The sequence below is a fragment of the Sceloporus occidentalis genome, unplaced genomic scaffold (assembly GCF_023333645.1).
Source record: "Sceloporus occidentalis isolate IW3139 unplaced genomic scaffold, rSceOcc1.0.p SCAF_87, whole genome shotgun sequence".
NCBI classification, from domain to species: domain Eukaryota; kingdom Metazoa; phylum Chordata; class Lepidosauria; order Squamata; family Phrynosomatidae; genus Sceloporus; species Sceloporus occidentalis.
This window is the reverse complement of record NW_028317067.1, coordinates 155,117-182,926: the sequence shown is the minus strand read 5'-3', so window position 1 is coordinate 182,926 and position 27,810 is coordinate 155,117. Positions and strand designations below refer to the sequence as shown.

At 42.1% G+C, this 27,810-nt stretch overlaps 1 protein-coding gene across 1 annotated transcript; it reads right to left on the bottom strand.

Annotated features, from left to right (window-relative positions):
* Positions 1 to 652: 652 nt before the first annotated feature.
* LOC149284825 (inactive glycosyltransferase 25 family member 3-like) lies at positions 653 to 12,665 on the bottom strand. Its single transcript, XM_089496003.1, has 14 exons — positions 12,605 to 12,665; positions 10,157 to 10,218; positions 5,204 to 5,334; positions 4,713 to 4,823; positions 4,073 to 4,190; positions 3,280 to 3,414; positions 2,988 to 3,192; positions 2,614 to 2,733; positions 2,406 to 2,482; positions 1,993 to 2,099; positions 1,737 to 1,869; positions 1,514 to 1,641; positions 1,214 to 1,417; positions 653 to 893 (listed from the first exon to the last, which is right to left on the bottom strand). The coding sequence occupies exons 1-14, from the start codon at positions 12,663 to 12,665 to the stop codon at positions 653 to 655; spliced, it is 1,833 nt and encodes a 610-aa protein (XP_089352129.1).
* Between the last annotated feature and the right edge of the window lie 15,145 nt (positions 12,666 to 27,810).

Here is a 27,810-nt window from a genome sequence, read left to right as displayed (position 1 = left end):
TTAAATATAATAAAATAAAAAAAACCCTCTAGCACCAATATTCAATAGGAAACCCAAAATGTTTTTTTTAGCATATTAAAGAAATATCATTGGGCAAAACCCCGCCCACAAAATTAACCCATTATCCCCACTGCTGCTCTAGACTACTGTATCCAGGACTGTATTTAACACTTAGATTATTCTTTTGCCATGGAACGTCCCTTTAAGTATTGCGTTCTTCTGTTAAACCTAACGACAAGGCTCGCCATTCTAAATGATGATGTCATATTTGAAAGCCCACCTTGCTATTTCCTCAATTAGTCCTTTTCACTGGTTTGAAACTGAAAACTAAGCATTTTTTGCAGCGGATCCATGAAAACCGTCTTTTAAACGGCAGCTTATATCAATAGTAATTCCCCTCTCCAAATGTTTGCCCGCAGCCCAGCTGTGCAGCCACTTTCGGGCTACATTTTACATTTTAAGAGGTGAAATTGGTAAACTTCTCATGTTCGACAAAAGACCCGCAATTTCCACAGGTAGCCCGCTAATGGAAAAGGCTGCGTGTTCCCCCACGGTCAGCAAAGGATGTATTTTGATGTCCTCGTATCCCCCTTTTTAGCCACCTGTGAAAGCCAGGGTATGATGCAGAACATCTTCTGACATCATCAGAAGGTCAGAGCTCATCGTGTTGTGCAGAGTGTAACCCGCGATGAACGGGGTCCCCCCGAGAGTCTTTGAGGGTCTTCTGCGAGCCGCTCCAGTCTGTGTGCACCTTATCGTCATCCCATAGAGTGGAGGTCTCCGTGTCGCTCAGCCAGCTGGGCTCCCCCGTGTAATGAGTGGGATACACAAGAAGAGGGTGAACGGAGAAAACACGCAGGTTCCGGTTCAAAAAGTGCCGTTTGTACTCCTCGCTGCAGAGAGAGAGAGAGGCAGGGTATATAACGAGACACATTTTGGGCCGTACGCCAATGAAATATTTACATGTACAAGTAAACTGACTTAATATAGTAGATAAATAAAGGCAAGAAAAGAAAAAAGAAAAATGAAAAGACTATGAAAGGAAAATAGAGAAGAAAAAAAAAAAGGGGGAAGAAAAATAAAAAATGAATATATACGACCCAATAAAATATATCCGGAGAATCCACGTCTCAAGACACACAGCGGAAGGAGGAGATGGATTACCCCCCCCCCCCCAAACAAAGTGTAACCTGTAAAAGCGGGGGTTACGTACTTTGGGTGCGCGTCCGACATGATGGGCAGGAACTCATCGACCGGAAGCATTTTGGACAGGGGCTCGGCGTTCAGGAGTTTCTGGGCACCTTGTAGCGAGATGACGTAGCACAGCGTCCAGTAGGAGTAACCGGCCACGACGAGGTCAGGAACATCGGCCACCGGCAGCTCCGCATCTGTGGTCACCTGCTTCCTGCCGATGTATCTACAAGAGACCAGAACCCATCCTGAGTGGTCTTTCAGCCCGCTTGTTAAATCTGCGGCCTTCCCTAATCAAGCTCTGTATGAATTCTGTCCTCACATGAGATCCCAGTCCAGCTGTGAGCGACGGACGTCGTCCATCAGGCGGACCATTTTCCGCTTGAAGAATGACCCAAAGCGTACGTCGTCCTCGAACACCAGGGTCGCGTCAAGCTGCCGATTGACAATCTAAACAGAAAAAGGGTCAAATATTATTTTTTTTTTAATATTAAAGAGCGCGCGAGTGAATAAATGAACCGAGGAACCTGCGCTGAGAGCATTACCTCCTGCCAGATCTGGAAATGGCTCAGGAAGCAGCCCACCTCGCCCTTGGTGAGCGTCCGGCCAGAGAATGGATCGTAAAACCCGGGGAGCAGGTTCACCCCCATCCGTTTAATCTCGCTGCTGTTCAGCGCGCTAAGAGGAACAAAAAAAAAAAAAAGAATGGTCACCCTATACGTATAATAAGGACATTTATAGAAGCCTGACTCAAAAAAGACTAAACGTCTGAGGTTGTTACTGCGTGCGATGACATCATACCTCCCATCCACGGCGTTCAAAACACGGCATGATATCTCCTGTTCATACAAGGAGCGGAGCATCCTCTCCCGTCTCTCAGGGCGACGGGGAAGATTAATCAGAAAAATCTGAGAATTAAAGAGAGAAGCAGAAAAACATTATTACTACTTGTGTCTGATCAGAGCAGCCAAACCTTACAAACCATTTAACCGGCTAAATAAAGGTGGGTGAACAGGGCACCGGAAAGCAAATTAAAAAATAATATTATATATCTATTATATATATATACATAATTGCAAATAATAATAATAATATAGTAAAAACAAAAAATTGGGAACTTTACACACCTGACAGTCTACTACTTTCAAGTCAACGTTAAAAAAAAATAAAAAAATTGTTCCGAATTTATTACAAAGTTATCGACCCCCTATTACCTCGTCGAATCCCATCTTATCCGGATTCCTCTGCGGCGCGGACACAAAACGCGAGGGACGGAACGGAAAGCCTTCCACTGCACAACAGAACGGAGAGGTTATTCAGCAGCTCCAGCAAGCCATCTCTTACTTCCAACATTATTATTATTTTTTCCTCCCAAATCTGCCCCACCGTCCCCTCCCTGCCCCCTGCATGACCAGTACTCACCCATGGCTTCGAGCATAAGGTGCACGAAATTCAGATGGTCGTCCTCCATGTCCTGGTGTGGCTGTGCCGGGACATTGATGTAGCCATACTGGTCTTTGTTACAGATATAACCGTGTACCCCTGCAAAATGGAGACACATTTAGGACGGACCCCCACGCTTCTTCGTGAGGCACTGGGAAACTTCCACTGGTGGTCCCAGAACGTTCAAGTCCTGCCCATTAAAGAATGACTACGGGCAATAACGAGCACATAGACTCTTGTTGGTGGCCATACCCAGTAGACCCTTTTGTTCTATCCACATGGAGCTATCTGATGTTCTCCTGACTTCCTGGGGTCTAGGGGAACGGCACGGGGCTTAACCCTATCATTCTCACCGGCTGCCAAACAGGAGTAAGCAAAGACAATGATGTCATCAAAGGTCCAGGTGTAGTTAACATGCGGAGGGTAAAAGGCCAGCCTGCGGCTCTCTTCTCTCCGGAGGTCCAGAAGGAACGTGGAATGAACCATGGGTACCGGGAAGCAGCCGGTGCGCTGACGGTTCTTTGTGGGGTAGTAATCAGGAGTCCGGCGGTAGAATCCCTGGAGGGGGAGCCAACGACTTGACTAACGTACAACATATCAGTGTAAATGTAGAGAATGGAAACACCAGGCGTGAGCTGGTCTCACCTGGGGGGTAATTCCACACCAAAAGTTGGAGTATCCGGTCTGCGAATCCAACATCGGGGCAACAAGAGTTTTGTTCTCCGCCATTAGTAGCTGTAAAGTCTCCTCATTGGTCAGGACGTTATCAGCATCTGTGTACTGGGAGAGATCAGACGGTTACACTACACCACGCACGACACGGACCTACAACGTTCTACACGGCTACACCTCGCGCGCGACACGGCAGGGACCTACAACGTTCTACATGGCTACACCATGAGCGACACGGCAGGGACCTACAACGTTCTACATGGCTACACCACGCACGACACGGCAGGGACCTTCAACGTTCTACACGCTACACCACGCACGTCACGGCAGGGACCTACAACGTTCTACACGGCTACACCACGCACGACACGGCAGGGACCTTCAACGTTCTACACGCTACACCACGCACGTCACGGCAGGGACCTACAATGTTCTACACGGCTACACCACGCATGACAGGGCAGGGACCTACAACGTTCTACACGGCTACACCATGCATGACAGGGCAGGGACCTACAATGTTCTACACGGCTACACCACGCACGCCACGGACCTTCAACGTTCTACACGGCTACATCACACACGACAGGGCAGGGACCTACAACCTTCTACACGGCTACACCACGCACGACACGGCAGGGACCTTCAACCTTCTTCATGGCTACACCACGCACGCCACGTCCTCACGCACTCCATAACCCCTGTTATTTCCCAGCCTTGTTGCCCCTTTACCCCAGTTTACACTCCCCTGACCCGCTGGCGTTACCAGGATATAGTCCGCCTTGTTTCTCAGGGCGAAGTTCAGCGCCTCCTGTCTCAGCTTCATGACGTTCTCGTAACGTTCGTTGGGCCAATGCTTCGGACCGGTCTCCTCCGGGTACCACCTGCAGGGGGGGCCACTAATTAATTATTACTAATTATTTGTCAATATAAAAGGTGTCACAGTGGGAATTACCAGTCACGTTCTATGGGACTTGTAGCCAATCACGGTGGGAATTACCGGTCACATGGCGTCTGCTGACGAGTGGCATTAGATGTTAGTGTAATAGTGAAGGGGTGTGGGCAGGGAATGTTGTGGTGATGTCATAATGTAACATGATGGTGTTTAGTTCATGGCGTGTAATAATCTATATGTAATAATCAATGTGTGAAGTTGGGGGGTAAATGTTTTTTAGGCAAACGGGGCAGATAGAGCTGAAGCTTCGGACCCAAGTTGGGGTTGGATCGGCTGCAGAGTCCCTTATAAACCATTATAAATAAAGAAGCAGACACATGAGGGGATATAATGCGGAGCAGCATGCGGGACCCCCGTCAAAGTACACGCATGCAGCTTCCTACACGCTAAGGACATGTAGGAACGCACAGACGGAGCCCGAGACCCCGCCGAGGATGAAGAATCTCATCACCTGGGCACCTCCTGCGCGGTCCACTCCACGGAGCGATACGACGGGCGCGCTCCTTCCAGCCATTCCTGCAGCACCTGGCTAGTCGCGTCCTCGTTGTGGTCAGTGGCGCACCTACACACGACATGACACAATATAACACAACACGACACAACACGACACAATACAACACAAAGCATTAACAGGGAATCCGCTTACTGGCCACACTTCCAGCTAAAGGACACGTTTCTCTGCACCTAAACACGCAGGACACTCCGTGCGCTAATACACGGACACACTGACGCACACGCTAATTCACAGACACACTGACGCACACACGCTAATACAGACATACACTGACGCACACGCTAACACTCACTGTACTGCGCCACAGAATACGCTGCCTCTATATAAATCAAAGTTGATAATGCCCTGCATACCCCCTACTCACACACATTACGTGTCACACACCCCAGTATGACGTCACGCACCCCAGGCACCCCCTCAAACCTCACCAGACTGAGACCCGGTCCTTGGGGTAGTTGAGTCTCTCCAGCGCCCCCAGGCTGTATGGCAGAGAATAGGCCGCGTTACGGGCGATAATGGCGAGCACCAGAGAAGGAGGCTCGGCCTCGGGGACCAGCGCCTGCCCGGCAGCCAGCACCAGGCCCGGCAGGAGTAGCAGGAGAGCGGCCGAGGCCATGCAGGAGCACCGGGAGGGACGTGTCAGAGCAGGGGAGGGGGAGACAGGGGAGGGGGAGGTGCGAGGGTGGGGAGCCGGGGGGGTCCCCCTAGGGTAGGAGGAGCTCAGCGGGGGTATGAAGGCTCACTGGACGGACTGGGGCCACGGGGTGTACCGGGGAGAGTCCGGGGGAGAGTCACTGTACTGCGGGCCGCAGCTGCTGCAGAACATCTCAGAACGCATTCACTGCATGGAATGGAAACCCTTCCAGCTCATCACTTTCTAGTATTCCAACTCCCAGTAATCACAGCCAACCATCCCTATGCCCACAATCCTATACTACTAAGCCATAGGGGACTATACCTCCCAAGTGTCCCTGTTTACGAAGGAAAGTCCCTCTTTTGGCCAAAAACTTTCCTCCCCTGATGCCCCCTCTTTTGCTGGGTATGAGGGTATCGCAGGGTTCTACTGCCCTAAAAGCCCCGATAATGTGTAGATAGAATACATTCTGATGGATGAGAGGCTCAGAAACAATAAAGCTGCCTCCACCCCCCGGGCAAAAACGCCAACTTGGAGCTGCTGGCACCGGGTTTACTCTTCCCAAGTTCCCAGGGGTAGGAAGTAGGGCTGATCCTTAAAAGACAGGGGTAATCGGTGGCTGGGGTGGCGATGCACTGAGCCTAACGTGACCAGGAAGTAGAGGGCATCAGAGGTGGGCATTTAAATGGGCAATTTTCTTTTAGTGGGTGTGGTTAGGGGGCACAGATTTACCAAGATCCCTTACTGTGGTCCCGGGGGCCACAATGATTCTGGGGTGATGCTTAAGGAATCCATATACCATGTTAATTATCCTAGTTATTTCTTAAAATGAAATCTAATACCCTGAAGGGGTTATTGCCCTCTAGGGCTGAGCTTAATACCCCCAGAGCCCCCCCTGATATGTGTCCTGGGCGAGTGAGTCACTAACACACACGTGGAATTAGCTGGGGAAATGTGCTGCAGTTAGTGGGATGTCCACCAGATGGCAGTAAAGTCACATGTAATGAGCCACAAAAAAGTGAAATCATGGAGTCAGACCAACTAAGACCACACGATATTGGCTATACTATACCTCCCAAGTGTCCCTGTTTAGTAGGGACAGTCCCTCTTTTGGCTTCAAAATCCCCTTTTCCCTCTTTCCTCCCCTGACATGCCTCTTTTCTATTATCTCGGAATGGTTCGTGGCTATGAGTGTCTCCCAATGTTGTAAACGTGTATAAACAGAATTATTTATTGTTTTATATAGCGCCATCCTATTCCGTAGCGCTGTACTATGTGTAAACAGAACGTAACAAGTAGTATATAACATAACAATCTGACTTACAGAAACAACAGGGGAGGTCACGTGAAAAGTCCCTCCTTGGCCATTTGGGATGTTGGGAAGTATGATATCATTCTTTTTGCAATGCTTAATTTCAGCTACTGTTCCAAAAGTGATGGATCTCCCATCGTTTCCTTCATTATACTTTATGTCGTATTTTATTTTTAAAACGTCTCTGGCAGAAAGCCTTTCAGTAGCTCTAATACCCTGTATGTTTGCCCCCTGTTCTACGCGGGAATGCGGGCTGACCTAATGCTGCCAACCCATTGGGTTCATTCACTAAAACTCTGAAATTGGGAAAGGTAAATCACCGAATACCAACCCGAGCGACTGCCTCTTTAATCAATAAAAAAAAATAATAATAATAATAATCACTGAAAAATGTATTACAGAAGCATATAAAACGGCAGCCTTTCTGCTCCAATAACCAGATCAGCCCACGCGTTTCGCAGCCCAATTCAGCTAAAATAAAAGATGCGTGAAAATAAATCGAATATTAAATCTCGAGGTGATGGACGGGTGAATGCATTTTATATCATTAGTTCATTTTCAAATTAAGATACAGAAATGGGTATATATATATATATATATATATATATATATATATATATATATATAGAACAATATAATTGTAAATGTCCCGAGAATCGCGTTGCCGGAATTAGCCGTTGCAGAAAGAGTATATTATGAAGCAACAAAAAGCGGTCCTGATGCTGATATTCCTCCATATATCCATATCTTAACAAAAAAATCACTTAGTCTTAACCAGGGCGGATAATTGAGTTTTATAATATCCGAAAATAAGGTTACCTGCCTACTATGTCGTCCATCAACAGAGGAGCAAGCCAAGCACAACACACCAGTGCTAAAAGGGTTAACCCCTTCCAAATTACAGAGACCCCAGACTTGCAAACTGATTTTATTATCTAAATATTGTTTATTATATTTCATTATTATTCTATTGCCTATTATTTACTATTATTGTGATTATATTTGGGGTTTGTTCCCCGCAGGCAGCCTCCAGATGTAACTCACCCCTCGCATTCCCTCGCCTGCGACCTGCATCCCGTCTCAGTCCGGAGCAGATCCCCACGGGGAGAGATCTCTGGTGCAGCTGCAGACAGCTGAGCTTTTCGCTTCTGTTTCCAGATGTGTTTCGTATTAAGGATTAGACGCCAATCTGCCCACGTGTCCCCCGAGGAGTCTACTTTCTGTGATCATCGCTGCCTCCCTCCTCTCTCTTCCCTCCGCACCTACTCACTCGTATATTAAACGTGTAATACGGGGGGCTCACACCTGTCTAGCCCCATCCCTCCTGCAGCTACCTCTGCTCTACCCGTCCGCCTCGCTCCCCCACCAAGTGCTGCCAGGTTATCACATCACGGAGCGCCATACGCCTTTCATCATATGTGTATGTTTATGATGGGCTTTATTAACTAAACTGTGAGTTTAAGCTTACCATTTTACTAACTTTCAGATGCATCATGACAGCCCAGAGCTGCAAGAAGAGCTAAATTGGCCATTTGCAACTCAATCTATATGTCGGGATGTGCAGTCGTACGATGTCAACAAATCCGCGAGAAATGACATCATTAGCAGTTTAAAATCAGTGTACACTCCGGCTATCATTCTGCAGAACCCCCCCCCCATATGCATTTGCCCCTGCCTGCCTCCCAGCTCTGTCCTTCATACCCCTAGCATGCAAAAGGATTAAACTATGTAGCCGGTGACTTTAATTCTGGATATATATTTCTTTTTATTCTGGTTTAGATTACAGCGATTTGGTTCTTTTTATAAGTCACGCGTGGATAACTGGGGGGGGGGTTAAGAAATGAGTCGGTCCTCGGAACTGTGCGTGATCTGAATGCGGTTTTCAGTCTGAAGCTACTATTCACTCTCCGCTGGAACCGACGCTGTTTAAATAATGGATTTTCCAGTAAAGCGGCGCATGCCAGGAAAAGCTATAAAAAGTAACCAATCAAAAGAACCCAATGCACCGACCAATCCTAGCCAGCCTTTCCTACTCCGATAGGACGTGTGCATTCGCTGACCAATCGGGACACACCGTATGGCGCACACTCCCAATGTCCTTTATTATGGATCTGCATATATATATATATCCTTACAATATGATTGTAAATTACTATTATGGCTGCGCTCACAGCGCTGTAATCATGGGGAACCTCGCAGTCTTCATTCACTCGCCCATATATTATTCTTTGCCTTCGCTCATTTGGGTTCCATTGATGTGGATAAAGCAGCTGAGTTATAGCAAAAAAAAAAAAACACAATGTACAAGGGGTAGCTATTCAGAGGTTAATAAAGACTTAAATGAACCGTATGTGGGATCGTTAATCAAACCACTAACGGTCAGATTTCGACAATCTTGTATGACATCACCTGGGATCGCAGAATGTCAACTCCCTTCGCTAGGATTCTATTGGAACCTTTCTTCAAAGAGCTCGTACTAGAGCAGATTGTCCTCTGCAGTATGGTTCCTCCTCTTCCTTATCAATGGTTCTGAAGTCCTTTCTTCTCGATAAGCACCATAAGCCCATCAGCGGTATCTAACCTTACTTCTAGATGCAAATAATTCTTTAACCACTTGCCCCATAGCCATGGAAATGGCTTTACTACTGGTCAAATTATGGGACCTACACCTGCTAACAGCATAAAAATCCAGCGTGGCTTCTTGGTGGGGACAGCAGAATCAGCCTAGACCAGTAAATTCTGAGATTCTGCTAAGTGTCCCTCAAAAAGATCCTTGAGGCTCACCGTGTCCTCCAGGATTTTGGGTAGCCCTTTAAACAAGCCCCAAATCATGTCTTGAAGTATTGTTCCGATTAGAAAACTCACGTCTAGAATAAAAGATCGGTTCTCAGGCTTCCCAAAACTAACTCCCCACCGTCTCTGGTAGGACTCTCAGATCTGGTAGATTCTAACAGGAAAGGGGTTAAGAGAAATTAACAAGCAAACAGGTTGTGAGGGTCAACCGTGGTCATGGAAAACCCAACTGAGGGGGTTATGTTTTGGTTTGGGTTATGCCCCCTTGTTCCTATGGATTGATCCTTTCTCCACCATTCACTAGTGAACGTCAGACGGTCCGTGCACGTGGAGCAGACCCCATAATGTTGGATATATATACGCTTGTATCATCTCATCTTGGTGAGACTTTGCACAGATGCATTGACCCCGAAGGTTTAAATGCTCTCCACCCTTCTCTGTTCTCTGTATCCCACACAGCTGTGAGAAGAGGACAAAAGACTGTCACCCTCGGCACAATAGCCCTCTATCCCTGCCTTCCAGATGCTGGACAGTACCCAGGACCGGGAGGGACCGGAGGGCCGTGCCAGTCTCCTGCTGGCAGTGCTCATTGAGACCAGTGATGAAGAGGAGCCATTTCTAAAGAAGATGTTTCCAGATGACCTGTGGAGTCACGATGACCTCTAACGCCTCTCCTCCCCTCACTCCACCAAACGCTTCCATTCCTATAGAAAACCACGAGATTCATGGCTTGGGAGTGATCGCTTTGCTCCCACGGAGAAGACAAAGTGTCCGATCGGTGTCAAAATGTCCCTGGGAACGTGTTAACACCTTCACCACCGTGATGGCGGCTAAAGCACGGGCATCTTTTGTGAATGTATATTATTATTTATTGTTTTATATAGCACCATCAAGTTCTATAGCACTGTACAATATATATATATATATATATATATATATATATATATATATGTATATTTCTCCTTCTCTGTTTGCCAGCAGATCGTCCACCTTCGGCCCCCATCTAGTTGCTCATTTTTTTTCCAGCTATAAAGGCTTAGACCTTAATCAGTCGTTGGTCTCGTCTCAGATTCAGGATACCCACAAACATATCCTATGCATGTTTAAATTTCCCCAACGTATCAGCCTCTACCACTTCTACTGGGAGGCTGTTCCACTTATCCACCACCTTCCGAGCAAAGTAAACCTCATCTAAACCTCTAGATTCTTTTAGATTATTTTTTTCCCCAATTACAGACCCCAAAAGCCAAGCCTATATATATATATATATATATATATATATATATATATATGTGAGTAGATGTTCCTTTTTTTTTATAGAAAGGAACTTGTACCAAATTGCATGATAAGAATAGGACAAGCAATCCGTTAAATAAAGCCACGTCAGCTGGAGACGGCAAAGATTTTAGGGCCAATTGTTCTAATGTGCGTCTGTTTGATGCTTTGTTTCTGAATATGTAATAACTACCCCAACAATGGGTCTGAGTCCCGCTATACGCCGGAGCTCGATACGTTAACGACTCAAAGTTTTCTTACTTTTAGCGAGGAGATAATCCGGAATAAAATCGCAACAGAAGCATTCCTACGGACCAGCAGAAGCCAAAACCAACGCCAGGAGCCTTGGCAAAGCAACCCTTTAACCTTTTGTCTTCTAGACGGGGCTGCGCAATCAATTAGGAGTTTCGTTTTAAGGGGGATTATAGAATTATGGAATGATGTGCCCTCAAAATAACGTAAAAAGCTCAAATCCGTTAGCATCCTCAGCTTTAAAAACAGAAGGGATAAGGACGATGATTAGGAGGACGATGGAACCGGTCAAGGTCTTTTCTAGTATCTGGGTGGCATTTTTTTTGCAGAAGAATACGGTTTGGGGGTAAGGTTCAAAAATATTTTTACATAATTGTTGTAGATCACAGAGCAGCCTTCCTGCAGAGGCGAACAGAAATGCCCGAGGTTTATAAAAACCGATTAAGCAGCAAATATATTCGATTATGAATATTTTAGGATAGCGCAAAGGGCAGACTAGATGACCCATTTGGGTCTTCGGACAAAATCATTGGGTTTTTTTTTCCACCTAAAACACTACTTCTCATTAATAAAAAAAAAAGAGCATTGGCTCCGTCAAATGTCATAAAAAACATGGTTTCCTGAAACGTTGCAGTGTCACATCACATCCACCCTACGACTGCAGCATCCATTACGGACTCGTCGCTCCCACCCTGCTATTCCGGAGATCATGCGCATCGAGTTAGGCGGCAACGTGCAAAACGCTCTCCACTGCGGCAAATATAGACGCAGAGAAAATATATAATAAGGAAGTGCGTGGGCATGATGTCATATATAAAACCTCGTCTTAGCAGCGAGGGACCCGTTCTAAACACAAAGGAGCTGGGAGCGTCGATCACGACCCCAACCGTGGCTTATAAATTAGGGTAATTCGGTGGCCCTCTTAACCGGGGGACACTTATGGAAACATATGCAATATTAGTGTCCTCATTTAAAGGGGGCGCGCGGTCAGCGCACTGTTATAACGCAATGTATTTCGCATGCTAATAATGCGCATTCAGCTCTCAGTGACCCGGGAGAGCGGACATTGGGGGGGTCTCACACCCCTTTAATTGCAGACGCCTATAAAAGATCCCTCCTGCTTGGCATCGATGACCCGCAGAGCGTTTTATTCCGTAATCACCAGCGTGGGAATCCATTATCCGTTTACAGCATTTTATTGGCCGGTTGCCTGATTGACGCCACGGAACGTGCCCGTTACGTTCAAAGGGTTAATCTTCTAGAGTTTTCAATGAGGGAAAATATGAAAATGGTAGGAGCTTTGAGTTCATAATGCAGATTTCAACCTGTTTACACGTATAGATATAGAGAGAGAGAGGGGGAGAGAGATATAGAGAAAAAAGAGAGGGAAAAAAGAGAGAGTGAGAGAAAGAAGAGACAGGTACAGAGATCCTACAAAGTTCTTACTATCCCACCTGTGGCAAAGCCCTGTTAGTAACAGATTATTATTACTACACTCTCATACACCTGTTAAGCATTTAGGGTACTTTTGGAAATCCACCCACTTTTTGCCCCTTTGCCCACCTGCGGCTCCTACTTTTCGAACGTTGACACCTCGATCCTCACCTCCTTGGGTAGTCCTCATCGCGCTCGTAGTCCGGCCGTGCTCCTGAGCGTGCCTACAAAACAGTCTCTGGCAGCACAAGCATCTCCAACTCTATAGCCGAAAACCCCGTTCTCTCTGGGAGGGACTCGAAAGTCTCTCGCTGAGTATTTAAACTTTTTTTTTTTTTTTTCCTGGCACGAGAGACGGTGAGCTTTGCACGTCAGGCTCTACCATCTGAAATAACAATATCGCCGCGCCGTGTGGGATACAGAATACAGGTGTCAAGGAATCCAACATCTGGAACCAGTTATGTCATAAGGCAATACGGGCAGGTGGCCAGGTGCCACCACGACAATAGGACCTCCTGGTGCCACGTAGGTTTATTCACTAAAGGGAGAGATGTCAGAAAAGTTTCAAGGAGCGTTTGTACTCCCTCCCTTCACTATTAATTATGAAGGGACAACACACACAAGTCCCCCCGTCAAGGGCTGAGAAGGCCCTGTATAATGTATAATTCAAAGGGTGATAAGACACTGGGGGCACCTCACTGATTTAACTATACATGATATTGGGCCAGCCAAGCTCTTTCTGCAGCAGTAGCTTACTGGGGTTAGCCCTTCGTGATATATAGTGAAGGTAAGAAGCTGATACAACTCTCCCTTTAGTGAATATACCCCCAGAGACGTATTTACCTTCCACGCTGACCTAGACCCGACCTAGAGCAGCCCCCCCCCAGCCACTTCTTCCACGATAGGCATCTTCACCGCATTTAACGGCACTCTATGCCTTTAAGGCATGGGAGCTGGGACTTGACGTCAGAGCCTTCTATGGAGGTTCTAGTGACTCTTTGGGGTGAAATAACTGTGTAGATAATAGAAACAGGAAGTTTCCTTTCCTGATATTATACGCATGAGACGGGTAGCTTAGTTCACTTTCGACACCATTGAATAGATTTTTTGTGGTTGATACAACTGGATAGGACTTGGGAAAAGTGACAAAGATGCTCGAAGAAGGTGTTTCTAATGACATTCATGGTCAGGATATGACCCCGACAACCTACCCATTTACCCCGGGATTGGGGTAAAGCCCGTGAGGGCACCCAGGTACCTTAATATGTTTGCCACCGATTTGAAGATACTGAGGTGTTAGACCCAGCTGTAGGAATTGGACACAGAGGACACCTGTACCAAAGACCTTTAAAGACCCCAGTCCTCTCATGACGCACTATGGTCCCAAACGCTCGATACATCATAATTCCATCATCATTAAAAAGAATCACCCTTTAGCCTATTAACGAGACCCACCACAATAGACAATTTCTCCAGATTTGGTCAATCAGAGGTATTTATTGGGTAGGAAAGGCATGTTACTCGGTCTCACACGACCCGGGGTGGCAGTGGTCACCTCTGGGATGTGACACTAATTTCTCTGCCTCGTCAAACTTTTGTTCTGTGTCCTGGGAGCAGATGGAAACCTCGGACGGTCCCGAGACCTTTCGTCGTCCCCCATCGCCGGGCGAACGGTCCACAAACCAGGAGCTGCCTCCCACAGCCGGGGTGAAGGGCCAGTTGGTTGGGGGGCAGGGAAAGGTTGAAGGGACAGTTTCATTGTTGCCCTTTTTTTACACAGGGAGGTCACATGTCACCAAAACCTGTGTCTTTGTCATTGGATTGGTTACATTTTGTTCTACTGTCCTTTCTTTGTAGTTTTTTCTTTTGCTCCTCAGAGTTGCCAGGGAACGAGTAAAAGCAGGCCAGATATTTCCAGCTTTCAGAGTAGAGAAAGCAGAGAGAGAGAGAGAAAAAGCTGAGACAAACGCAATTTATAGAATCCCGTAACTTCATTACTGATCCAGCTAGCGGAGGAGGGGACCTCAAAACAACCAGATAACACCTGAATCAAAGGCAAGAGGAGAAGAACTCTCCAGGACAAGGTCTGCTCCGTTTGAGGAGCAGTTGCTTATAGTGGCCCCGTCAAGCATCGTACCGAAGGAACCCATCTTGAAAGTCAAATACATAAATACTTCAATATATAGCTACATCGTATCAAATCAATTATGTAAACACACACACTAACACACCCAGACACACACACAGACACCAACTTACCCAGATGCACACACAAACATACATACACACACACTACTCACTAACTCTCTGAAGCCTCTGAATGTCCTTAAAGCAGCTGCCGCACCACTACTGTGGGGTCACGCAATGTTATGTGACCCAGCTCAACCCCACCACCTCCTTGAAATTACTGTAGTCTTTCTTCTTTCCACCCCTTGGATCTGGCCATGGTATGCAGGGATCAGCTGAACCCAATTCTTTTGGGTGTATTTTTTAACCTAAAATCAATGGGCGCACTCACGGTGCAGACCACCAACCACAGGATTTGGTCAAACACATCTCCTGCTTCTACTAGCCGGGGGATATCGAAGGATTCTACGTAAGCCACCCATGCGTTTGCAAAAGGGAACCATGCAAAGATTTAAAGGGACCATGCAGCTAACACATGGTTTAAAAAGCATATGGCGGCTGGAGTGTCTTCTCCCCCCCCCCCCCGATGTCTTACTAAATGACATTAACAGCCACCAATGGTTCATAAAGGCAAATGAAATTCTTGGTGAAGTCCTGTCTCCTTCTAGAATAAAAGCGTCCCCCTTTGGCCATTCCAAATTTTGGAAGGTATGATTTAACCCCGAAGCTTAGTGTATGTTGTTATAGAAAATTGAAGACATTACATTTTACCACAACGTAAACATATGAACATTTTTTACAATTAGATTATTCGCCCCGTCCCAGACTCCTTATACATTATAACCCGCAGCTGTCTGCGATACACGAGTCTCACTCAGGCTCAAACGTGGAATTTCTTACAGTTCCCCAGGAATTAGAGTTTGGCTCCTTATTGCGACAGATCAGATATCCTTCATCCGGAGATTTTTTTTGCCTTCAATGAAATTCTTTCAGTTCTTGGAATGGTTGACGTTTTAACTGATGTTGAAATCGTGTTATTTTTGTAAAAATTTATTTATTAAAAAAAACAACCCACTAATGGCACATTCTGTATTTTTGTCTGCCCTATAATAAAGTACATGCTCTTATTATATCTCCATTTAGTATCAATGATCATATTTTAAGGGTGGCATTGAATAAACTGAATTGGCTGGTGGGATTTTTATAATGCAACCACGGACACAAGTCTTAATTGGTGGACTGGCCAATAAAGACATGGGCAGATGTATTCCACCCAACATGTCACTTGTCCCAATTGGGACACTTGTGTTGGTGTTCCTGGCACCAGAAGCGGTCATGGCCACAGACGTGACCACCAGTCTACCATATTGGAGGAGCCACATTGTGGAGCTCAGCTTCAGAGTATCACAAGGTGGCCATGTGGGGCAGCAACAGCGAAGACCTCCATTGATTTTACTGCTCCCTGGGATAGTCAGAAGAGATCAGAGGATCTTCACATCTGGACCATGATCCCCACTGCAAAAATTGGACCAGGGGACCTAGAACAGTGCCTGAAGAATTGGGTCCGTCTCGTGAAGACTGGAACTGTTGTGAAAGATCCAGATGGCCACCCTAGAGTGAAGGCCCTTTTAAAATTTTGAAACATTTTATACAACTTCTACAGAAAACGGTAAATAATATATCGCCCGACATCTAAAAAGGCCAAAGACGCAGACTTATTTCCGTGGGTGTTGGCAACTTGGCCAGGGGACAGGGTTTACTGAGACCTGAATAAAGGTTTATTTTCTGCTGTCTCTATACACATTATTGGGGTTTTTTTAGGGCTGTAAGAACCCTGTGATACCCTCATACCCAGCAAAGAGGGGACACCAGGGGAGGAGAGAGGGGCATTAGGGGAGGAGAGAGGGGCATTAGGGGAGGAGAGAGGGGCATCAGGGATTCAGGTCCCAAAGAAGGTCTGTTCTTCTTAAAAAATAAACAGGAAAGGACTCTCGGGGCAGGAAAAAATAGTGGGCCAAAATGATTCACATGGGTGGCCCCCAGGCAATCTAATACCCTACCCTCTCATAACAAAAAACATCCGAATTCGCTTTATAAAAGAAAATGAATCCAATATCACTTCAATGGAATCCCTTGTTCCCAAAGGAGAAGTTTTATACTTATACTCCGATGTGCCTCAGTTGGTAATGTCACCAGCGGTTGGTGCGTTATATATTGTGTTAGCTCACTATATATATATATATATATATATATATATATATATATATATATACATATCTAAACACACACACACACACACACATATATATCCAAATATATGTATATATATATATATATATATATATATATTGTATTTTTTTGCCATGGCGGCATTTCCTGGTCCCTTTTTCCTGATACCCCGTCTCTGTAATCCCCAAGCTGATGCCTCCTGCAGCTGTCGTGCTAAAAAGTCAATAATATTCATTGCTGGAAGACAATGAGGATTATTTATCTGTTTGTCAGCGTGACCCCCTGTATAGGCCGCGGCGTCTCTGTATGGACAGACCAGTTTGTGTACTACTGCGTTCACAGCTGTGAATGTATACACAGAACCGACTTATCTCTACGGCATTCTAATACCCTGAATGCATGTATGTGTATACGGGATCTATATTATATATATATATATATATATATATATATATATGCCACTTCAATAGGGAATTTAAATGTATGACGTATATATATATATATATATATATATATATCAGTATATATATATAAATATATATATATTTATATATATACATACATATGTGTGTAATACATTGCAGTAGAAATCTATCTATCTATCTATCTATCTATCTATCTATCTATCTATAATGCTAATGTATATTTATATCTATTTATTTATTTTTCTGATGACTGTATAGGGGTATATATGTTGAACAGTATAAGCTGAGTCCTATAGGGTCCTTCTGATTATCTGGGTTGACATGCATTCATTGGTAGATCTTTTTGCTGGAACGTGCGCATTTCCCAGTAGAATAAACCCCACTAGGTACTTGGATGGAAAAAGCTTACGTTGGGTATCCGACCTTTTATTGTAACTCGGCAAGTGAGGCTAAAAAAAGGGAGTTAACCCCTCGTTAGATGCATGTGCCATACACTGAAGAATCCCTTGGTTACTGCAGCATGTACAGCTTTTGGGGCTCATCAGCTGAAAGGGAAAGATGTTGAAACGGTCATAATGCTTCATAACCACAAGGAATCTGAAAAACCAAATCAATGGTGTATAGAATGGGCTTCTTTTCTATTTCTATGCCTAGAATTTAATCCAGAAAGTCCCCACAGATTTATTATCTGGCATACAGAGGCCTTTATCACTCCCATTACTCCCATCACTCCTGTGTTCCGATGTCCCTTTATCACCCCCATCACTCCTGTGTTCCAATGGCCCTTTATCAGTCCCATCACTCCTGTGTTCCGATGTCGCTTTATCACTCCCATCACTCCTGTGTTCCAATGGCCCTTTATCACTCCCATCACTCCTGTGTTCCAATGGCACGTTGTGTTCGCTGATCTGAGTTTAGGTTTAAAAGGCTAATCCCTTTTGTAATTATGTTACAGCCAGAAATTACCTTGTTTTCCATGAAAACAGCTCAGTGACCCCAAACTTTTGGACGGTAGTGTATTTGTGTATTATATATTGTATATGTGTATTAAAAGCTTGTACACTTGATTATATGATAATATCTATATGTAGGCGTCTACAGTGCGGATGGATTGGGATTGTGGTTTTCCTTTCCACGATCTTTGGTAAAGTGTTAGTTTGCATTAAGCAGGGAGACCAGATGGCTCCTTTAAACAGAGACGCTTATTAAATAAATGCATTATTCAGGACTGCAATCATTTTCACGAAGGCCTGCGGTATGCATTTTATATAACGTATTCCCCGGGGAAATCTGGTCATTCAATATTTAAGGCTTTCCAAACTATTTCTTTCCAATTCTTTTTTTCTTTAAGTTCAAGGCTATCCTCGCCTTTTCTTCAGTACATCTGAACTTGAAATGTCAGCGATAATATTTATGCTGTGTCAGCCTATTGTACAGAGCTCTGGAATATGTTGGCACTTTATAAATGATCGAATAATGTGTACAGAATGGGATCAAGCTCAGGCTTCCAACGACTATTGTCTCTCTCTCTCTTTTTTTTTTTTAATCCTTCCTGGTAGTGAAAGGGTTAGTACGGGTAACAGAGGGAGAGCAAGGACTGAAAGAGAGCAAAATTTGCAACACAAGAAAGACAATCCATCAATTTCCCCGAATAATGGGTAGCGGAGAGAAGCTGTCCCTCCTCTCGCCAGCCTTTATTTCCCGAAGGGGCAAAGAGCAAAAAAACCAACCCCCCCCCCCAAAAAAAAATACAAAAAAATTAAAAAAATAAAATTCAAAAAAAAAAATAATTGGAAAAGGGTCACTTAAAGAAACGCTGAGCGCCAGTACCTTATGGCTTCCAAGAAAATCTGCCCCAAATTCAATTACCATCATTGTAACGGTTTATTCTTTAATTAATACCTGTTGACCCCTAACATACAGACCAATGGCGCTGTGATATAAGGTTTAATTTTAAAAAAATGTAAAAAAAATTCTATCCCGCAGTCAAAGGCATCAACACCTGCAGGCTGTATGGCAAAGCGTGCGCAATCATTTCAAACGTCTGGAATCGAAGACGTTACCTACGATTATCTCTTTATTCATTTAACTTTCCTGTCTCCGTCCTTCAGTAAATTCCTTTACTGATTTTTTTTTTTTTTCGTGCTTCGGTTCCACCAATGGGAGTCTCGGAAGAGGTGGTAGAGAGGCCGTATGCTTGTAGGGGGGTTGGGGGGGGGGTACAATGCAGGTTCTTGAGTTAAGACTCTCCAGGGTTTTTTGTTGTTTTTTTTTGGTGGGGGGGTATTATCGGGTAAAAGGGGGGGGGGGGGCGTTGTCTTTAGGAGGTGGCAGGCTCCACATTGCAGCTGCTGCTTCTGTGCTATGGAGACAGTAGAGATTCATTACTCCAAAAACACAATGCCCATTTATCATCCTGTGATGTTATTCAAATTCAGTACCAAGTGAAAGCCTGCCCCATTCTTTGGTTTCCCTCCTCTGCAACGCTCTCATTGTTGCATGTCTCAACTAAAAACCCCTGAAGGATCCAACAGAGCATCAGAAGTATCCAGATATGCTCAAGATAAGGTCTCCAGAGCTGAGCCGTAGGAGCGTCAAGATTTTTTTTTTTTATTATTATTTTTTTTTATCTTCTTACATGGGTTGGACAGATGCAATATGGAGACCGAGACACTGTATCCACCAGCCGCTACTCAGCAAAAGGATGTTCTTGGGTAGAAGAAGAAGACATCTTCACTCTTTTATTTATTTTTTTGATTCCAGGTACCAGCTATGGATCTGAGATCTTTGGAAATTCCACATTTGAGGGTAACAGGTGCAAAAAAAACCCCCCCCAAAAAAACCCAAAGAATGGAAAAAAAAACCCAATAATCGAACATCTGTAAGATCCGTTCTTCCATTGCGGAAAATGAGTACATTTTTATAGTCTTTTTTTTTTTTATTATTCCATATTCTGATTGACTTAGTTTAGCGACGATCCGTGTAAAGATGTGGTTAATTATGGGAGGAGGGAATGACTGTCGGAAAGGACGGATGTATTTTGGAGATTATTTGCTAATATATCTCCGGTATGTCGGTGTATTTTAATGATGTTTTACTTTTGCTATATAAGGTTTACATATATATATATATTTTTTGTTATTATAATTTTTTTTTATAATTTCTGGTGTAAACGGTATCTCACTTAGGGTACCAGAATCCATAGTAGATTAAGTTTTTTTTTTTGTTTTTTTACATCAGCTGTCGAATTGTACATTTCATAATAGATCGGGGAAGCCAAGCTTTGAGGTTTTTTTTTTTTTTGTATTTTTTCATTTTGAAGGATTGTAGATTGGGTGTCCCGGAAAGTGCCCCTGGAGGGGGCAGGTGGGAAGTGCTGTGTTAGCTGCAGGTCCTTGCTGCATTCATATTTCATTTTGCTATCGGGAGCTGGCGATCTGGAGGAGGAGATAGGAAAACATCCACATTCTCTCATCAGAGAAAGCAAGGGCTATCACAAAATGCCTATTGGTCACATATTTCAACAGAATTGTTTTAAAATGATATATATTTGATTTATTTTTCAAATGAAGTTTGTAATATATATAAATATTTATATATACAGATGATTTTAAATTAGTCTATGTGTGTTTATAATATTATATATTAAAATAAAAAAATATATACACACATACAACAGAATAGCAAAAATTAGAGAAATTGCTTTTAAAAATGTAGTTTGAATATATATATATATATATATATAAATATATATATATATATAACAAACAACATTTAAAAAAAAAATATATATATATATTGATAAAATCATTATTATTATTTACTTACTAAGCTCAAGTATATAAATCTGGAAGACGGTAAATTAGGATATATGATATTTCTAGTGCATATTTCATATATATATTTAGATTTCTGGTATGGAGAGTGAGCAAAAAAAGAAAGAATTAGCAGAAGATGCTGTGGGGTAGAGTATGTTGCAGGAAATTCCTGTGCGGGTATTAAAGCAGATTTTAGGGATAAAAGAGTATTTGTAACGACAGATCTGCAGGAGGAGGTGACATGATGAATATTGTGTTAACCCTATGATTCGCTCGCCCGCAGTGCAGCGAAGCTCTGTCTGGCAGTGAAACAGTTAAAGGTGTAAGTTATGTTATAGCGTATATATATGTAAAGCTTGTGATGAGTGTGCGCTTCTTTGGATGGGCTGTAGATGAGATGGTACCCTTGATGATATGGGGATCCCCAGTAGGGATTTGGGAAGGGGTGGACTGGAATGGAAGGGAGGTCAGTGCTCCATTGGGTACCATTGATGATGTAGGGATCCCAGGAGGGCTTTGTGGAGGAGCGGAGGGGATGGAAGGGAGGTCAGTGTTCCAGAGGATACCTTTGATGATATGGGGATCCCCACGAGGGCTTTGGGAAGGAGCGGAGGGGGTGGAAAGGAAGGCCAATGTTCCAGAGGGTACCCTTGATGATATGGGGGATCCCTGTAGAGTTCCGCGAAGGCGTGGAAGGGATGGAGGGGATGTCAAGGTTCCAGACGGACACATGGAGCTCTCGCCTCTGATTGTCCAAACGCAATTCTTGTTCCAATAGAGATCCAAAGCCAAGAATTGTGCCTGGACATCTGTGGCTGGGGTGAATCCTGATCTGCAGGCGCTCTCACGGATGGTAAGGTGGGCATCCGGCCCGTAGCATGCAATGGGTAGAGAATTTAGAAATACAGGAATTCCATGGCTTCCAAATTACTAATAATCCCATGAACTGAATGTTAGACCTAAAATTTTACCGTTCGGTGTTTATCTGTGCATGTAACATCTGAATCAAATAATGTTATAAACATACAGAAAACAAGTTTATTTTGTTACAGTGTTACCATTTGTAATCTAACTTTATTATAATATATTTATACTATAGTGTATATATTTTGTTTATTTTTTGATAAGAATAGGTAATATTCTAAACATATATATATATATATATGTACAAAGATTTGACATTTAAAGAGAGCTATATATATATATATATATATACAGTATATGCTTAGAATGTTAATTATTATTATTATTAAAATATATATATATATAATATAATAGAAAAATAATATATGATTGCTATTAAGAATTTTTGTAGGATGCAACAAATGTTACATATTGTATATTTATTTGGGAAAAAGGTATACATTTGAAGATTATTTGTGCGTTGATTTTTTTGTTAGATATGTATTTTTTTCCTTAAATCCAGGTAATTTATCTTTCTTTCTCTTTGCTCAGCCATGCAATGCGTTTATGTAATACAGTATATTGCTAAATCTCGCTGGGGAATTCGTTCGTGATGGGAGCACAATAATGATTTTTTGAACATTTTTTTTTTTAAACGTAAAAAAAAGGGGGAGATAAAGTGCAACCTAAACGTTTTAGGAAAGAAATTAATAAAAAAAAAATTCTAAATCTATCCGGTATTTAAGTGTTTTATTTCCTAAAATGTCAGACTTTAATTTTTTTTTTTTAAATCAGATACCAATGATTTATCTGGCTGCAGACTATGTGCAAAAAATGTATATTCTCTGTGATGTATAAGGGGGCACATTTTGCATTATTATCCTAAATCCATTGTTTGTTGATCCCAGGGTTATTTTACAAAAGTTTGATGTCTACAGGAATTCCTATTTAAATCATTTTAAATGGGTGAACATGCAGTGGCTTTTGGCATATATTTTAAATACCCAGAGGTTAAATTTAAAGTGTTTTAATGTATGTTTCCCTCAATAATTCGTTTTGATATCTGAGCAGGGTAGTCTGTGATATGTGTAATTATTAGACATTTTTGGAATTATTTTTTTTATTCCCCCAAATATATAGAATTTAATATTTAAATGAATATATGAATTTGTCGCCAGAGATTTTAATTGTTAATTTTTATTATTTTTTTAATTATTTCATTTTTATTATTTAATTTAAAGTGTGGATCTCTGATATTCATACAAAAGGCATCCTTCTCTATTTCATGAATATGTAACAATAGAAGAGAGAGCAGGGGTCAGGAGGATTTCAATGGATCCCACTGTGCTATTGCAGATACTACAATCTCATTGCAATGCATCTCCCGGTTAACTCTTTGAATGCTATTCTGGGGTAAATGGGCAGTGTTTTGTAAACTAGGTGGAAATTAGGATTGCGTTTAAGTAAAAGCCGCACATGGCCCCCGTCCTTCGAATCTATAGCCTCGGTTATTCCGCTTTTGATGCAGGGTGATGTTTGAGTAGTAGGCTAGCTTGGGGGCAAATAGCCTCTTGGCTTTTACTGGGGGGGGGGTTATTAACCCTCAAAATGCCAAAACGCGATATATCCATTGTTCCGGAGCATCCCTGCGAAGTTGGGCAAGGCTGATTATAAAATATAATAATTACAGACCAATTGCAGCTTTTTGGTTTATGGAGTTTTTAGGTGAAGTTGATAGCTTGTATTGGGCCAACATAGAGAAAAGATGGAAAGTTATAAAGGCTTTCAGGATCTCAGAGGTCTCTTCTTCAGATGGATTGCAGTTTTAGTTGATTGGATTTTTAAGTGATTAAGTGATGGTGGAAAAATACATGTATTTTCACAAGAGACAATGTATTAGTAACTCCACATGCTAAATAACTTTTATATGAGCATATGCATACTTATAGTGTATATATATATATATATTTATATATATATATATTTATATACACACATATATATACACACACATATACATATAAACAGATATATATATATATATATTTATATAAATACACATATATAACTATATTCCAATATTTATTTTAATGTGTATTACCGGTATATATATATATGTATGGTTATGTGATTTTAGACTAGATACCTGAGGAGGTAGGTCAGTTTGTAAGTAGAACATTATTTTAACCCCTTCAATTTCCATCTTTTAGGCCTAAACGAAATTCACGTCAATCAAAAAATAATACATTGAACCAAATACTTAATATTAGCTATTTGAGTTGGGTACAAATTGGAGGGAGTATTATCTGGGCCTGGTAGATAATTTAAATTATGTATAAATGCACAGAAGCAGTAGTGTAACATAAACCATAGCATAAAGTATGGTCCATGACACTGGTAGGATGTCACATATTATTATTGATTGATATAGCGCCGTCATATTCCGCAGTACTCATAAATTGTACTTATTCCATAGAATAAACTATGACCCAAGGCCATGGTTTCGAGGTTTACGGCTTGTATTATAATTTTAATTAAAGATTGTCCAAGCCTTAGCCCAACCTAAGCATCCAGGTGAAATATGGGCTATTATATTAACAAAAAAAATGGCAAACAGCAAATATGAGGTTTAAAAAATCTGATACCAAATTAATTAAAATTTAAATTAAATTTGTTTATAATGCAATTTATTAATAACCAGATTAACAAGCATTGATTAGCATTGAGCATTGAACAAACTTTTTTTAAGCGTTTAAGAAGAGGCTCCTTTATATAAAACTGTACCACCCAACTGTCCTGAGTCCCACCATCTTACTTCTAGCACTCTGCCCATTCAGAGGGTAATACCCAAGTATACACACACACACACACACTGCTTTACCCAGGCACCACGGGGCATTTAGCTTCTTGCTGCCCCATACATATATGGAGAAATCTTATGGACATATAGCTACACATTTTCTTTTGTGTCCTTCATAACCCTGTGAATAACGTTCCATAACTCTGTTGTCCTGTAATTCGGGAAATGCCTCCATAAAAAAACCCTCCATTCTTCTCTATAAGGCTGCATACAGCTATAACAATGCAACTATCACAATGGGGTTTATTCACTAAAGTGAGAGTTGGTATTCATTCTGAAGATCCAACACTGGCAAGTTTCTCTAACCTAAAGGCACAAGCTGTCCCTGAATAAAGCATTATTTAATGATTAAAGAGACATTTCACTGCTTTAACGATACATCATAGAGGACCAGCCAAGTTCCACCTGCAGTAAAACCTCAGCGTGGCTAAAAAACCTCATAACGAAGTCACAGTGAAGTCAAGTGCCTGAAAGACAACTCAGCCTTTAGTGAATAACATTTGTAGTATAATATACCCAAGCTCCTGGACTGTGATCTCCTCGTATATGGTCCTTTCCCAGACCCATTAGAAGAATAGAAAGTGACAGGAGTCTCCTGTAGAGACCGGGCAATCTACTGGCGTCATTAATGTATGGAAACATATAATGAAGTATCGAGCGTTCCTGTGGAAAGATGGGCTGAATTGACCCATAAAAGTTCCGGGAAGCCAATGTGCCGCGGATACACATTTAGTGACCATCAGTTTTTTGGTAGAGGGCAACTCGCATTGTAAAGAGTTCCATGGGGTACAATCAGCACCAGCCAACCATCTAGAGAAGATGTGGGGTGTAAGCTGTGGATAAATCAGTTTTATAGATATTTGATATCTGAAGACAGGAGGAGATCAGTAGGCAAACGTTAAGACTTATGTCTTCAATCACACTCCAGAACTCCAGACAGATCCTTCAGAACACTGGTTAATAGCGACAAACAAGGAACGCGTCTACCTGGACCATTTACAATCTATCCTATTAAAAATGGTTGGGAGGTGGAAAGCTGTGCCGCTTGTTGGCCCCCTATATACAATAATGTCCATTAGTACTTACTGGTGGTAGAACACTGTATGTGGCTGCCTGTTACCCCGGTAACACTGGAATTGTCACCAACTGGTTGTTATGGGAGGTGCTTCCCACCACTTAGAGCCACCACTGATACCATTTCGGTGATCAGCTGATTCTGATCAATTAATATGGAAATAAATAACATTTTCATTCTTGAAATATGAGATAAAATAATAATAATTCATTTATCCAGTAAAGTAAATTTAATACATCAACAGTCACCGAATACAACCAAGAAAGTAATTATTATTATATGGAATGACATTTTTGGTATATTTAAACCATTCCTTTGACTATATATTGTTAACCTCTTGTAATCTGGAATATCAAACGTTTTCAGATGTGTACAGTTTACGGTTCCAAAATCTCCAAGAAAATGCAGAGCGATACACCAAATCCCTTCACCCTTTCTGCCGGTGTATAACAGTTGCTTATGTTATATACCAAATCGGTGTTGATATTTTACACGACGATCGGTCTCGGTACTACAAACATGGAGCAACAATACTGCGGCTTTTCGTTCAGAATAAGGAATTCTGCTGCAAACCGTTTGGGCATTATTTAATACGGGGTAGAAAATGTATCAGAATCCCAGCCGTTTAAAGCCAAAGACATTGATTAATGACCTTCATGTTTCAAATGTCTCCGTAAGCGGAAATTTTACGTACAGTTTCTTTTCTTGTGCCTTTTGTTTTAAGCTTTACGTGCAAATATTAACACAACACACGATCGGTGAAATACCTACTACTATTTATTATGTTTTTAGAAGCTACATAAATTAAATAGAAAATGTTGTTTATTTACACACATATATATATATATATATATATGCGCATTAATTATAGTCTTCAGTATTTATGCTGAACATATATCCTTCTCCATATTAATTTCATCCTTAGCTGAATTGTGCTATTTTGTAACTATATATGTAACAAAATGTATATACAGTATGTATATATATATATATATATATATATATGTAAATTAGTCTAGTAGACAAGATGTAAGAAAAAATGACAATGACACCTTTTTCATCGGACTAAAATGATATATTAACTACAAGCTTTTAAGAGTTCTTCTGTTTTCTTCTGGTCTAAAGCAATAGTCAAGTTATCGCTTCAGACCAGAAAAAGAGAGGAAAACTCTCGAAAAGTTGTCTTTTATATTTCAGGGTAGTTAAAAAAATATATATAATTGCATACTGCAGTACTGTTTTTTTTTTTACATTATATATATATATTGCTTGATCAAATTTCTTTGTTATTATTTTGTAACAATATATTTATTTTAATATTTTATTCATTTTATATTTTTAATTACATTTTGTAATTATTAATAAATATCTAAACACATCTGCAAATTTTATCCGTTGTTATGATTATTACGAGAATTTGAGGAGCGGAAAAATGTAAAGAAGTAAAGGGCAGTAAAAAAATATTTTTTTTTTAAAAGTCACGTATTTCGACGTTTCAATTTCATTTGCCAGACATTCTTAAAACGGAACTATATAAAAAAAAAAAATTACTGTGGACACATTTTTGCCAAAAACAGCGAATATGCCAGCAGGCGCCTGTAAGGGTAGAAGATACTTAATGAACCTTTTTGCGCCTAGTGATCGTCTCGGATCCTAATTTGCTGGAAAGGAACGGAGTCGAGTTAGGGGAATATATCGCCAACGTGGTGGTACTCTGCGTGATAGAGCCACGTCCTGGACTCCGAGGGCCATTTACTTCCTAATCAATCAATATACGACCACAAAAGCTTTTTTTTTTTTTCTCCCTCCTTTTTCCTATATCATTTAGAAAATACTGCAGTGGCGGAGAGCAGAAAGCGCCAGGATGATCGTAGCGGAGGAAAGAAACACGTAGAGGA